This window comes from Fonsecaea multimorphosa (assembly GCF_000836435.1).
Source record: "Fonsecaea multimorphosa CBS 102226 unplaced genomic scaffold supercont1.12, whole genome shotgun sequence".
Classification (NCBI taxonomy): domain Eukaryota; kingdom Fungi; phylum Ascomycota; class Eurotiomycetes; order Chaetothyriales; family Herpotrichiellaceae; genus Fonsecaea; species Fonsecaea multimorphosa.
Genome location: NW_015971646.1, coordinates 653,796 through 667,571, shown reverse-complemented (window position 1 = coordinate 667,571; position 13,776 = coordinate 653,796). Strand labels below are relative to the sequence as shown.

The 13,776-nt window shown below is 52.7% G+C and overlaps 6 protein-coding genes across 6 annotated transcripts; 3 read left to right on the top strand and 3 right to left on the bottom strand.

The window, feature by feature from the left end:
* Positions 1–2,000: 2,000 nt before the first annotated feature.
* Z520_06600 (uncharacterized protein) lies at positions 2,001–3,293 on the bottom strand (the record flags this gene model as incomplete). The annotated part of the gene is made up of 1 exon (XM_016777100.1): positions 2,001–3,293. The coding sequence occupies one exon, from the start codon at positions 3,291–3,293 to the stop codon at positions 2,001–2,003; it is 1,293 nt and encodes a 430-aa protein (XP_016631945.1).
* A 731-nt stretch (positions 3,294–4,024) lies between these two features.
* On the bottom strand, positions 4,025–6,196 carry Z520_06599 (uncharacterized protein; the record flags this gene model as incomplete). Its single annotated transcript, XM_016777099.1, has 1 exon — positions 4,025–6,196. One exon carries the CDS (start codon positions 6,194–6,196, stop codon positions 4,025–4,027), a length of 2,172 nt encoding a protein of 723 aa, XP_016631944.1.
* Positions 6,197–7,574: 1,378 nt separating this feature from the next.
* Positions 7,575–9,482, top strand: Z520_06598 (uncharacterized protein; the record flags this gene model as incomplete). Its single annotated transcript, XM_016777098.1, has 4 exons — positions 7,575–7,668; positions 7,727–8,570; positions 8,624–9,021; positions 9,073–9,482. 4 exons carry the CDS (start codon positions 7,575–7,577, stop codon positions 9,480–9,482), a joined length of 1,746 nt encoding a protein of 581 aa, XP_016631943.1.
* A 502-nt stretch (positions 9,483–9,984) lies between these two features.
* Positions 9,985–10,806, top strand: Z520_06597 (uncharacterized protein; the record flags this gene model as incomplete). The annotated part of the gene is made up of 1 exon (XM_016777097.1): positions 9,985–10,806. One exon carries the CDS (start codon positions 9,985–9,987, stop codon positions 10,804–10,806), a length of 822 nt encoding a protein of 273 aa, XP_016631942.1.
* A 367-nt stretch (positions 10,807–11,173) lies between these two features.
* Z520_06596 (uncharacterized protein) lies at positions 11,174–12,036 on the bottom strand (the record flags this gene model as incomplete). Its single annotated transcript, XM_016777096.1, has 2 exons — positions 11,174–11,861; positions 11,921–12,036. 2 exons carry the CDS (start codon positions 12,034–12,036, stop codon positions 11,174–11,176), a joined length of 804 nt encoding a protein of 267 aa, XP_016631941.1.
* A 266-nt stretch (positions 12,037–12,302) lies between these two features.
* On the top strand, positions 12,303–13,070 carry Z520_06595 (uncharacterized protein; the record flags this gene model as incomplete). The annotated part of the gene is made up of 1 exon (XM_016777095.1): positions 12,303–13,070. One exon carries the CDS (start codon positions 12,303–12,305, stop codon positions 13,068–13,070), a length of 768 nt encoding a protein of 255 aa, XP_016631940.1.
* Positions 13,071–13,776: the final 706 nt, after the last annotated feature.

Below are 13,776 nucleotides of genomic sequence, written 5' to 3'. Positions count from 1 at the left end.
GTGGCAGCATCGCGTGGCTCTTAGTTAGATACGAACACAGATACTATTCAGGGGAGTCTGGGTACTTTACATCTAGAATCTAGCGAAGCTAAGGTATATATCCATTTCTGCCCACTACGCTGTTCGTATTATCGCAAAAGTGGCGAGGATGCTCCATTGCTGCAGCTCTAGAACTGCCCACAAATGAAAATGAAAGGCGAAGGAGGAATCGGTCGAAGGGGGTGACCTACACAACGTTTTCTGGATCGTGGCTGGCCCTCAGCTACCGGTGGTCGATGTTATCTATAAGACTCCAGTCGCAAACCAAGCACCACGTCCTAGTGACGTAAGGGGGCAGTAATAATGACGCAGCTCGGCAGATACACAGACAAACCTTGTCGCCTTGTATCGTACCGCTGTCGGTGGAGGAACGCGCGAAACCGGGCGCTCGTCCAACATTACGCTTGGATAATAACCCAAGTGGTCTGACCGAAGTAGTAGCGTTTGGGAACCAAGATAAAAAGGTCCCTTTCGAGTCCATAAGGTACGGAACGCATGCTCGTGATGGTGCCAAGTGAAATTGTTCTTCGGAAAATGCTTGTTTTAACTGCAAGCTGTGCCAACCTAGATATAGATCCTACTTGCCCACACGGTCCCAGCACTATGCGGTTAGGCTTTTAGAGGGAAGATAGAACATGAAGATCTCCGCAATATAGTAATACTGTACGTCGCACGACCAATACCGGCACTCAAAGCTCGAAGGTCGAACCGATCATGTCCCCGCGATGAAAATGTACAAGCCTGGCCCAAGGGTGCCACCGAAAACAAAGGGGATACTACGAAGCGAGTCCCTACGGCCTCAGCTTGACCGAAGTCCTGCCCACGTACAGCGTAGTTTCAAGGAAGACTCCTTGCCGCCTCCCGCTCGATACCACGTCTCCGGCTAGCCGAGCCAAAGCACTCTCCAACCTTCGCCCCATCGGGGAACTCATGACAGTCGCCGGTAAGGAAGCGAAGGAGAGTTCCAACGTGATCGACGTAGGTAGCTACAGTCCATGGATTTCGATCAGTTTCCCGGATGTTTCTTACGGTGTCTAGCCAAACATCGCCGATATTGAAGTTGTAATCGACAACCACAAGTCGCTCCCCTCGAGAACAACCACAAGCCGCGCTCGGATAACTTAAGAAAGTGTATACTCGGTCTCGCTAGTCGGTAGCTTTATAAGAAGAATATCCATGAAGCTCACTACACGGTCATTGCTGCTCGACGACTTGGTTAGTGGTAGTTCGCTTCTCCACGACTCAATATTGCCATGGAACCGCTATAGATCTTTATAGAAACCCAAGATCATTCCTGACTTAAATGGTTCCGAGGTTCCAACAAGTGATGATCCGTCAACACTCGAAGTAACGATCAGCACAATTTCTCACATGAGATTGCCACTTCATCGCAGATTTACCGTATAGCAAACACCGCTAAACGAGCCAGGCTAACCTCTTGCAACAACCCCACGAGATTGAATCACTCCAAGTTCATCACATGTCCCATTTCTTGGGATCTAAGCAGAGAAGCTTGCCCTCTGGGGAGATTGGCGGAATGAGGTTACCATCTCCACATTTCGAGATCATGTCTGTCAATGGACTCACCTGAGCCCAACGTGTGCGGAGACCGTCCAGGAAAAGGTGGTGTGGTGTGCGTCTGAGTGCAAGCTGTTTGTCCTTCGCCTTTTTCAGTAGTAATCACTGTAATGGGCTGTCTATATTTGTAAGCCGATCGCGGCGTTCTCCCAGGGCATTGGATAAGAGGCAGGTGTCACATTTCTGGCTGGTTTTGACCCATAGAAGATGTCGTCTTGAGAGATAGATAATGTCTGCAAAGGTCAAAGATAGCCATATCCGAAATGATGGTCCATTCCCCAGTATTGACTGATGTCAAGACCGCTGGCCACACATATTCGTTGTCGCACGAAAGGCCTTAGCAACTATCGATAGGACGTAGCACCTTATCAGCTACCAGCAGGCTATTTCCTATCTCTATCCCAGCCCGGCCAGATCTCCTCGGACAGCCTCTTGACCAGATCCAGCTTCTCCCACATGCGCTCGGTGGTCATGCCAACGCCTCCTTCGGAATGATCACTGGCAAAGCCACACTGGGGTGACACGGCAAGGTTGTCTCGGAGGGCATCCTCGCGTGTCCTCCCACCACCCTGTCCTTCCGCCACCACGTCCGCGGCCTGGTAGACGCGGTTCTTCAAGTCGCCCAAATCCTCCATCTCGGCGGACTTTGTCGTCACCACGCCCAAGACCACTGCCTTGTCCGCGGGGAGGTGCTTGAGCGGCGTGAAGTCGCCAGCGCGGGGACTGTCGAACTCGAGATAGAACAACTTGTAGCCGGTCTCGTTGAACAACTTCCTTGCGATCCGCTCGTAGCTCCCACTAGCGAGGCCCACGCCGTTGGGGAAGTTCCCACGACAGATGTGGATTCCGACGTGGAGGTCTGAGGGTAAATCCCTGATGGCGTCGTTATGCGACTTGATGTACAGCTCGAGCAGCCGCTCGAGGTCGACGCCTTCTCGTTGACACGTCTTGATCCACTCCTCGTCGCAGAAGAAGGATAGGTTCGGGTCGTCGACCTGCACGACCCGCAAGCCGTGCTCGTACAGCGTCAAGATTTCTTTCCTCACGGCGGCGCTCAAGTCCCGCAGCAAAGCCTCGTCATTGTCATACAAGTTGCGGTCAAAGGGTTCCTTGAGCTGGATGTGCCACCACCCAGGCGGCGGGACCGTCATCTTCGCGTCCCGCCACCTCTCCTTCGGCAGTAGGCTGCGGAAATACAGCCAGTCGTCCAGATACGCGGACTTTTCGAGCGTCACCTTGTTCGAGGTCGGGAACCCCGCGTCACGACCAGGCAGCCCCCATTTGATCAAGGGCCGGTTCGTGGGGAAGTCGACCTTGAAGTCCGACATGGGCTTGTACCGCACCGTGAAGCCCGAGAGAGACTCGAAGAAGTTGCCGTAGAAGATCCCCCGCTCGTACTCGCCCGTGGTAATGGGCAGGACGTGTCGCGCAAGTTGCTCGCCGACAACGTCTTTGATGGCCTTTGCTTGCTCGGTTCGTAGGACCTCCATTGGATCTGCTCCATTGGAGGTGGCATTAGCATCGGCGGCGGCGGCGGCGGCGGCGGCATCATCATCCTGGGCGGCGGGACCGTTTCTGAGCCGCGCACCCTCCAGATTCGAGTTCTTCCTCGCCTCGACAAGGCTTTTCGGACGCAGGAGCGATCCGACTTGATCGGCTCGAAAAGGCGGTGCCATGGCGCGACTTCGTGGATCTCAAAGGCCTACGAGTAGTAACGATCGAGCTAGCTGTATACAGAGTCAACCCTACACATGTTCTTCGTGAGATAAGGCCTCTTCAACGCAATATGGCGCGGGGCAACGATCTCAATCGCGCCTTTGTATCGCGTCCCACATGAGGGGAACTTGGTACCAGCAAGACACCATGTGGGGCTTGCATATCTTGGTATTGATGTGGTCGACAATATCACCTCGGGACATGGTCCTACTTGGAGCAGAGAGGCCGCAAATTGCTGTGCGAGGGGGAGATTGAAGAAGTTTTGGTTATTCACTGGGTTGAGCACGAAGTTAAGCAGAAAGACATGATGTTCCAAGCTCAGGGATAAGACTTGCTCGCAATGAACTCTTTCATCCATGATAGGGCGACTGAGCGGATCTCAATGTACGTCCATCTCGCGGGAGAGAAATGTGATGTCTCAATGTGCCGGAGAGGGATGTAAATATGTACACCTTTGAACGCCATACACCATCCGCCCGAGGGGTCAATTTGACCCTCTTGAAATTCTCCGTCGAAGCAACGTCTAAACCCAATTATTCGCTTTTGTTACACCGCACGTAACCTGAGACATGCATTATAGAGTGGAAATCGTTCGTGAATGTCGTGGAAGGATCAAGCAATGTTCCCAGCCATTCCCTAGTGCTGACTTAGTCGACAGGTCACCAGAGAACAGGAAACAAGCTGAGCCAGCTCAAGCGGAGAAAATCAGGCCAACTGAACTTACCAGGAATATGGCCTGCACCGCAAGCTGCAAACTCCACAACCCGACTTTCTTGAATCGTCTCAACCGTGCCTGCTCATCTGTCACGTCTCTTGCAAAGGCGTCGTACACTTCCGCCGACAGATCGTCCATCAATCCGGAGTCGAATACGGTCCAGCTGCCGTCAAAATCCGAAAGACGCTTGACCACCCGACAGTTGATCGGAATGAACGTCCTCCGGGAATTGATATAGGCAACGATGGGACGGATAAGTGCGTTGTTGATATATGATAGATCGCGGGTGAAAAGGGGAACAACAGCACGAACGTCATTCAAATGAACTCGGAGATCCATTACGATGAAGCGCTTGTCCTCATCTCTCACCGGTTGGGAATTTGGAGTTGTTAGCACGACACCACCGGAGGCAATGGGCTCATCCTCAGAAGAAATTTCGCCGTAACGTTGCTGCTCCAGATGTTTCTTTGACGTCAGGGTGGCTTCCATTCGTTCATAGAAATCAGTCACGACCTTCATGACAGATTCCTCGCCGTCATTCGGAATCATAATGTCCGCCACAATATCAACATTGCCTTCATGAATCCAAGATAAGGGGCCAACCACTCCACGGTTTATGTGGTCGATGTTTATGCCATCGATGCGAATCCGGGACTGTTTCTTCCAAGGTTCGTTGGATGGATCTTCGGGATCGTTAAGTGTTGTGCCAGTATACGAGTGTGTTTGCCGCGGATGGATAGTGAAGAGAGATTTGTCGAACTCGCCCGTGATGCTGTTGGCACAGAGAAAATCGTAAAACAGCCACTGCTTCCGCAGCCGAGGCAAATCGGCGTTATAAATACTGACGGGAAATGGCCGGAATCCTTCGGGTTGAAGGATTGTCAGTAAAAGATCTTCAATCTTGAAGGACTCGATCTCGAAATCCCCAGGATTGTGCTCGTGTCGAAGCGACTTTGGGTCAATGACTTCGCCGGTTGCAAAAACGTGAGTGCGGTCGACAACTCCTCTCACGTGTTTGACCTCCACATTTTGCAGCAGGCCTTTGGAATTCCACCATTTGCTAAACGACAGGGTGACATTGACCTCCCCGATTGTGATGTCAAATTGTGTATAATTTTGTTCTTCTGGAGGCACGGGATCTTCTGCCGAGGATGCTTGTGCTGCTGCTTGAGGAGATCCTTTGGTGACCCGAGATTGGGCTCGGCCGGGCCTCCTGGAGACGAAGACGTTTTTAAATGTGATGACACCATCACCCCATTTGGGCACAATGGCTGATTCGAAAACGACTTGAAGGCCAGAGGATTTGGTCAGATAATTCCCAATCCAACCAGCGAGGGTCTCTTGTGCAAAGACGGTATTGATGGCGAGAATGGCCAGAGAAACGAAGGTCGTAGTACCGACAACGATCCAGATGACATGACCCAGCGCAATCCACGAGATGAAACCGACAATTTCATCTAGATTGAAAGGTCTCGTGCTCTTTATTGTGAACCATTTGAAATGTACCTTGAGGCGAGACCAGAAACCGGTGGCCGCAGCCAGAAGTTCTTCCTTTGTAGGACGGTGAAACTGCGGCATGTGTAGTCTATCGTAGAAACGACTTTGGTAGGAATGCTGCTGTCCTGAGCCAGACTGCGAGGCAGACTCCTTTGCGGAGTCTGACCTTGAGGCATCTTCTGCTGTTCCTTGTTTTGTATGCCCATCTTTTTCCCTCTCTGCCTTTTGTCTTTCGAGGCGCGTAGTGTGGAATCCTCGCCACCGAATCAGGGGTGATCCTCGACGCCGGCTGCCTCCGACATCTTTTTGATACTTCCCAAGTCCTGAAAATCCGAGTTCTGATATCTGTCCATCTTTTCTAGCGAAGCATCCCATCCGAGGTGGACTTGATCTCGACCTGGACTCTGCGCCTTGCCCAGCAGGAATCTCGACCCGAAGCGGCCATATTCTAAGGGGAAGCTTGCTCGGCTGGCGTAATTGGCTGGCGATAGTTTTCGGGGCTGTTAGGTTTGATATCCGTCTAGGTACGTGATATGAGAAGCTCCGGTCGGAGGAAGCTGGTAGCCTGTCAACGAGTTTTGTCGTCCGCGGCGGCACGCAAGCAGCGATCCTGGAGACATGGCGCATGCCCTGGACGAAGGCCTCTGTCATGATTGAAAGACCATGACGGCGTGGTGGATGGATGCAATCCTCGTTGGACGGAAGTGGTCGTCCTTGGTTGATGACGGTGAGTGCAGCGACACAATGACAAAATGCATGTGCAAGACGCAAGACGCATAAGTTTCTGCGCTTCTGCGGTTCTGCGGAGACCCACAATGACTTCGTCGAATGCGGAGAAATTTGCAGCTCATTGCACATGATGGTCGCCATTGTGAGCTCACATTCGACAAATCAACCTTCTTCGCGTCATTCTCGCACAATCTTCAATGTTATATACGTTTAAATCTCCTCCCCGCAGTAAACTCCTCTCGCACACGGTCATGGCTAAGCTCCTTGTTGTTGACCTCCCGTCACCCGAGAGAGAAAGCCGCCTCAAGAATCGACCCTGATCCTGTTTCCTCACGTTCCGACCCTCTGATGTGGATTTAAAAGTCCCCAACCTACCTCGTACAATCAGGCTAGAAGGACTAGAAGGAGGAGATGTCGACCATTAGAATGAAGCCAGTCACCAGGCGACATTTTGACAGCCACACGAATACCAATGCTCTCGTCTAACCACCTCCACACAGATCACACGTTCTACGGTGCATTTTGCCGACGAGATCTCTGCATCCCTCTTCTATTCCAATTGTCTCAAACCTGATGGTAAGTTAACGATACTACCACTCAGATCGACGTCGAGCATTGGCCCTGCAATTCTGTAAGCGGACAAATGGCCAGACCGGTGGAAACCTGAGCACCAATCAGCAGCCAAGCAATCTGAACAAGTTCTTTATGCGCATATGAGGTAGTGGATAAGCCTTACAGATAAACGCTCATGTACTCGATACCGAGTACCTACACACGGTAGGAAATGCTGCGGCTTTCGGCACACTTCACCAGGTTCTGGGCTCAAAAGGACGACCGCTGGGCGCACAGCATCGACAGAGAAAACGGTATTGAGTTTGCATCGTCTGATTAGCGTTCCTCAGATGGGACTAAGCTGCCTACAAGTGCCAATTAGCAGCAGGCCTAGAACAGGATACTGTCACGGCTCCAGCACAAGCATCAACCCAAAAACCATAGCTACTCAGCGACGCATGAACTTTACGCCTTGCAAGACGTTACTTTTTGGGCCAAGCGAACAACTACGGCTGTACTATTTGGGGCCGAAAAATGTATCACCCAATAAACTGTTACCATGTCATTGCGATGATTGCCATGTTGGAGTAGGCGGACAGCACCTCGTTGCCTCTCAGCCGCAAAAGCCGAGTGCAGTCGGCTGGACATAAAGCTATGGAGCCTTTCAGTACGACCCCGTTTGGCTGTCACTTTGGTCTCCTTCACAAAGATCCTTCTCACCCAGCGCTCCGCGTTGGCCTGATATACGATGTTTTGGGCAACGCTCACGGCTTTGCTGGCCGTCTCCAGCGTTCAAGGCGGGCTATTGCGACCCACCATCTCGCAATGGTTCTGGCAATCCTGTAACACGCAGTCTCCCCGCGGTTGGTTGATTTGTTACTGATGTTACTGATGTTTCAGCTGTTGTCGTCGGCGATTGGCTCTACATATCGGATGGAGAGGCATGGGAATGGGTTAACGGGACGTTACATTCCTTCTATCGTTGCGTTTACACTCCCCAGCCAAACGAAGGCCTGACGAGGCTGATTGTCGCAGTCTGGCCCACCATCTCGGTCGACCTTTCTCAGTCGTGGACAAACGTCTCCGTCTATATTGCCAACAACTCAGACCCTGCTCCGAACATGCCACATCGCAGGTGGCCTGTAATTTGGTACAGTGAAGACACAGGCAAAGTGTACAAATATGGTGGTTGGGCATACAATAGCACGGACTGGACAGCCGATCTTTGGTCCTTTGAACCCGGTGGACTCACTGTCTATTGGACTTCAGAAACATCGCCTTCCACAAATATACAGTCGCCATCTGAGGCCCCGTTCGGATCAGCCTGGGCTGTGGGCAACTCGACGTTGTACAGCTTAGGAGGCTCCATCTCCAATAACGCCTTGATCCCGCCGAATACCATTCTCCCAGGCTTGGTGGAGTTTGAGGAATTCAGTGGCAATACGGTTAACTCCACAACTAACATCCCAAACAGCTCCCCATACTTCAACCAGGCAAAGGCTGAGTTTGCCTCGAATTTCGGCCAAGCAGGGTTTTTGATTGTTGTGGGAGGTGCTAACCCCAGCGAACAAGAGTTCGCATTTGAGCAAGACACTTCATTTCGCGATATGGCCGATATTGTGTTGTATGACGCATCCACGCCTGATACATGGTACGTTCAGCGAGCGACTGGAGACATCCCTCCACCAAGAACAGAGTTTTGTACAGTAGGAAAGGCTTCATCTGATGGGAAGACTTACGAGCTGTAAAGTATACCCCTTCCGTACCTGCAGATCTAGGCTAATGCCATCGTATCAGATTTGTGTACGGCGGCATGACGAACACAACCTACGACCTCAACAACCCTGATGAGCTTGGCTACCTCAACGTCTATGTCCTCTCTTTACCTGCATTCAGATGGTTTCAAACCCCGGCGACAACCACCACTCGCCGGTGCAGTCACACTTGCTCTATCATCGGCAACAGGCAAATGGTCTCTATCGGTGGCCGTCCGCCCAGTACGCTCAATCAATTCGGTGCCGATTTCGATGAATGGGCCAGCGGCATAGGGGTTATGGATATGACTGAATTGCAGTGGAAGGACCACTACGATGCCGGAGCTGCACCCTACGAACGAGCGCAGCTGATCCAGAAATACTACGACCAAAGCTATGTCGAACCCGCATGGAGTGATCCTGCATTGGCGACAGAATTTGGTAAGTGTGCTCTTCATCTCGAGAACAAGTGACCTTACTCTGAAAACACAGCATTTGCCGGCCCAACGCATGCCTCTACCACCCCAACACCTCACCCGACGACCCCGGTACCGGCCCCGGGTCCCACAACATCAACACCTCCCCCTATCCACCATTCCCATACCGGTGCTATTGCCGGCGGCGTCGTGGGCGGAGTTGTAGGTTTAGCTCTTGTTGCTGGCCTTGCCTACTTCCTTGGGACCCGTCGCAATCGTCAAACTACCGCCTCCAGGGATCCTGTGCCTCCGCCTTCGGAGTCAAAGCCATCAGAAATAGCCGATAATCCGTCATCGATCCAGAAGCAGTCGCCGGAGCTGGCTGAAACGCCAGTCTTTGAACGAAGTGAGCTGGAGGGCGAAACCACCCGGCAGGTTGCCGAGTTGCCAGGCTATCATGGGAATTTTGTGCCGGGACAAAAGTAATGTGTAATTAGGAACTTTGGGGGTTTCGGAAACTGGGAGCTTCCTGCGCTGCGTAGTGACAGCATCTTGGAAGTGCTATGTTTCGCGTTGAGACTGCTGTAGTAGGCTTTGCGAATAAGTTTGATAATTCGACTGTCGATTCTCCCAGCGCCCGGAACTGGCGCCCCTGTTCTTCAAGGAACAAAATGTCAACGTGAAATGTTAATACGAGTCATGCAAAGTGGCCGTGAGAATCACCTGGCTCAGCAAGCCGATCGAAATGAGCCCTGTCGCTGGCGCGGAACCCTCCCACCGTTCCTGGGTTGCTGGCCCCCACAATTGGTAGTGAAATGTGCCACGCTGCGGAGAAAATTATTTCTCAGCCGAACATCAACCGCCAAAACACAAAATCGCCTTGTACACCTGGAGCCCTCCGACTCGAGAGAACAGCGCAAGTGAAGAACGTGTTTCGGATCTTTACAGCACGGAGAGACGTCAACTCCCCACAGAGATATCGACGACCATGCCCGCACCGACGGCGCTACAACGCGCGCCTCCAGAGACCATCGCAGACTCCATATCCCAGTCCCTCCATGACATCCCTCCCACAGCCGAAGCAAATGAAGAAGAAAATATCGAAGACGTGGACATAATAACAGTGCCTGCTCAACCCGAAAGCACAGCACTCCAACCACAAGAAGAGGAAGAGACAGAAGCAATGCAAATCGACGAAGAAGGACGACCTCGCTTCGCCCCATCCTCTTCCTCCTCACTCTCAGAGACAACGACTCCCGCTCTACGAATCCAATCCCGCAAAGTCCCCGTCCCACCACACCGCATGTCCCCCCTCAAATCGAGCTGGTCAAAGATCTACCCACCCTTAGTCGAACACCTCAAACTCCAGGTGAGGATGAACATCCGGTCCAAGTGCGTCGAACTACGCACGTCCCGCTTCACCACCTCGGCCTCGGCGCTCCAAACAGGCGAAGACTTCGTCCGGGCGTTCACCCTGGGATTCGACGTCGACGACGCCATCGCCCTGTTGCGCTTGGACGATTTATACATCGAGACCTTTGAGATCAAGGACGTCAAGACTCTCCAAGGGGAACACCTGGGCAGAGCGATCGGGCGGATCGCGGGGAAGGACGGCAAGACGAAATTCGCGATTGAAAATACGTCAAAGACTCGGCTAGTGTTGGCGGATTCAAAGATTCATATCCTGGGCGGGTTCCAGAATATTAGGATTGCGAGGGAGGCGGTGGTCAGTTTGATCTTGGGCGCGCCGCCGGGGAAGGTTTATGGGAATTTGAGGACGGTGGCGGCGAGGATGAAGGAGAGGTTTTAACCTCGTTGATCCCCTTTTGGTGTGCTTTTTCACGATTACCCCCGGCGCATGGCGCGGTGCATTGAAGGGGGCGTTTTTGTTTCTCACGAGTGCATATGACATGTTGTGATGATAGATGGGAACGGGGCGTTCAAGACAATGGATGGGTCTGCATGATAGCATGATGTTGTCGTTCTCGCTCGTGGAACCTCAAACATCTTCATGCAATGGACGAAAAAAGAATAGAAACGAATTCAACGGTGACCCCAGGTAAACTAGATTGACCTAACCCATGTTAACCCATGTGGCTTCGGGTTTTCCAGCCTGATCCCATATTCGCCGAGCTATGCATACAGAAGGAGCTTTGAGTCTTTCAGAATGAGTGGTCCTAATCTCTCTTGAGGGGCGTGAACGTCTCCTCTATGCCGTCCTTTGTGATGACCAACATCTGCAACCCATCCCCGACCTCGATATGCCGTTCGGTCGCACTTGTAAACGCATCTTTCACCAATCCGACAACCACATCCTTGGGCAGACTCTCGGCCACCCTCGGTTTCAAATCGTGTCCCTCGCCCGACGCCGCTATGTACTGATTCTTGAAATTGACCTGGTTGTCCAGGAAGGGCATGATCAAACTCGCCGCCGCGCCCGCCGCCCGGCACTGTTCTCTTTCGTAGCTGCCCACGGGATCGTATGAATACAGCGCCCCTTTACCATCCTCGTCCAGCCCGCCCAGGATCGCATGCACGTAATATGGGAAAAATCTCTTCTGGTACAGGATCGTGGAGAGACGTTGCGCGCACGCTTTCACAGAGATGGGCTTGCCGTGCTGGTACTTGTACATTTTGACAATAGCATCCAAACGTTCCTTCAGGGCGTTGCCGTCGGCCGCGAAGCCCACGACCGCAAGCACGATCCGGGAGGACTGCTCGTCGGAACCGTCCTCGCCGATGCGAAACAGTTTGGGCACGTAGCGGGAATTGATGTTGTAGCCCGAGGTGGACCGCGTGTCGCCGGCGAGGATGGCAAAGTCTGCGCCCGTGATGCCTAGTGTAGATCCGCCGTTGTCGGTGTATCTGTTGTTTCCAAGGTCAGCAAGCTTGCGGGAGTTCTGGAAGACAGGTGATAAACGAACGGATAGAAGGCATGTTGTCTGGGTCCGGAGGCTTCTTGCGCTGATGCGGCGTGGTTTGCAAACGAATAGCCAGGTTGATCTGACGGTATCTGTTCCGAGTGTAGGAGAGAAGCCATGGCGGCAAGGATACTGAGTGATTGCAGGGTAGATGGGAAGAGAACCTGAGCTCTCGATGTTGGACCGCTTCCTTAAAATGACCTGCATACGAATGGTTGTACGCAACTGCTCTCTCCGCCTAGTTGCACCGCCGCATCTGTGGCTGGTCACGCCAAGCAGAATCCGAACGCCACATTTGGCGGAGGCCGATTTGAGGCTCGTCTCTCGGCTTCAGTTCAGTGTCCCTCTACCCATCGATCTGCGTCCAGCCCGTCTAACGACTAAGATGAGTGGACTTGTCAGTTATGAAAGCAGTAGTGATGAAGAAGAGCAGTCCCTCCCAAATGCCGCGCCCAGTCTACCGTCCAAGGGAAAATCAGCCGACTCCGCAATTCCAGCTGATGATCTTGACGGCAGCAGCAACATAAACAAAGGCTTTCCTACGGTAGAGCTAGGCGAAAAGAGAGACGCGAGTACGAGGGTCGACAATGGGCCGATGCTGGGTCCCATCATGCCCGCTCAAATGCAGAGCGACGACAATGTTCTTGAGCAACAAGACTCTGCAGAAACATCTCAACAACACATGTCCGAACGTGAAACTATTCACTTGCTTACGCAGGCAACCCACCCCATGACGGCTATTCCGCCTTCGCCCCCAGGATCTCCTGATCCTGCCATGGACGCCAAATTCAAACGCTTCCTGGAGCTCAAGGCTAAAGGGGTTCATTTCAACGAAGACCTCGCGAAGAAGTCCACGTTCCATAATCCCGGTTTATTGGCTACGATGATGGCTCGAGCAGGAGTGGAAGGCGACGATCAGTACAGAACTTCTCTGCCACGGGAGGTCTGGGATCCTCTGGGGTTTCCTCCGTTGGCATACAAGGAGGAACTGCTCCGAAGTCAGCAAATCCTACGCGAGCAAGACTCCAACTCCAAGAAAAGCCTATCAGCTGCAGGAAAGAGAACGATTGAGTTCACCTCGGGCGGTAGGTCTGGTGCTTCCAGCAGAGAGTCGACTCCGGGAACGGCCAGCAAACGAAAACGACCTGGATGACGTGTTGGGGCTGTTCGTATCTTTTGGAGAACTGGTAGAAGCCACCAGGGCTGGATCGAATCAGCAACAACGCCGAGAAGGAGGTCGCCGCAAGGCACCCCTCCAGGTGTGTCCTCAGCATTAAAGGTGCAATATGCTGGTGTATACGGAGTGTTTGCCATCTCCATGGACTATTCCAGCGGGTGTAGTCACGAGTTCCGGCGCCTCCAGGCTGTAAAGGAGGGTTGGAGGACCAATCACGAGCAGTCTGATATCATGTTTGTTGCCAACTCACTTGCCTTCAAGGTCAGGCATTTGCTCAGCCTCCAAAGGAGGTCAGCGAGAGTTGAAGGTTTTCCTGAAGAATGTGGAAGACGCTCACTCGAACCCGCTGAATGGCCACCAAAGGATCTGGTCGGTGTGAAAGGATGTTGATGATGCACATACGGTCCTAGAAGGCAGAGGTGATTGGACTGAGACGAAGCCTAAGGTAGGCCAATCACACGGAAGGACTGGGTGTGCTCGGGTTCCTGCAGCTGAAACGATCCAAGCGTCGGCTCGAGATGGAGGGGGGAGCTCTCCCTGGCGGTGTGAGAGCAGAGAAAAGATGTCCTGTTTTCCCCCTATGATCAACCTCACCCTCCTCTTCTCTGCAATACGAGTATCTGAAGCAGGGGAAGGGAGTGAGAATTTCGCGATTGGCATTGTGCCTTTGCCAGGGGGCCTG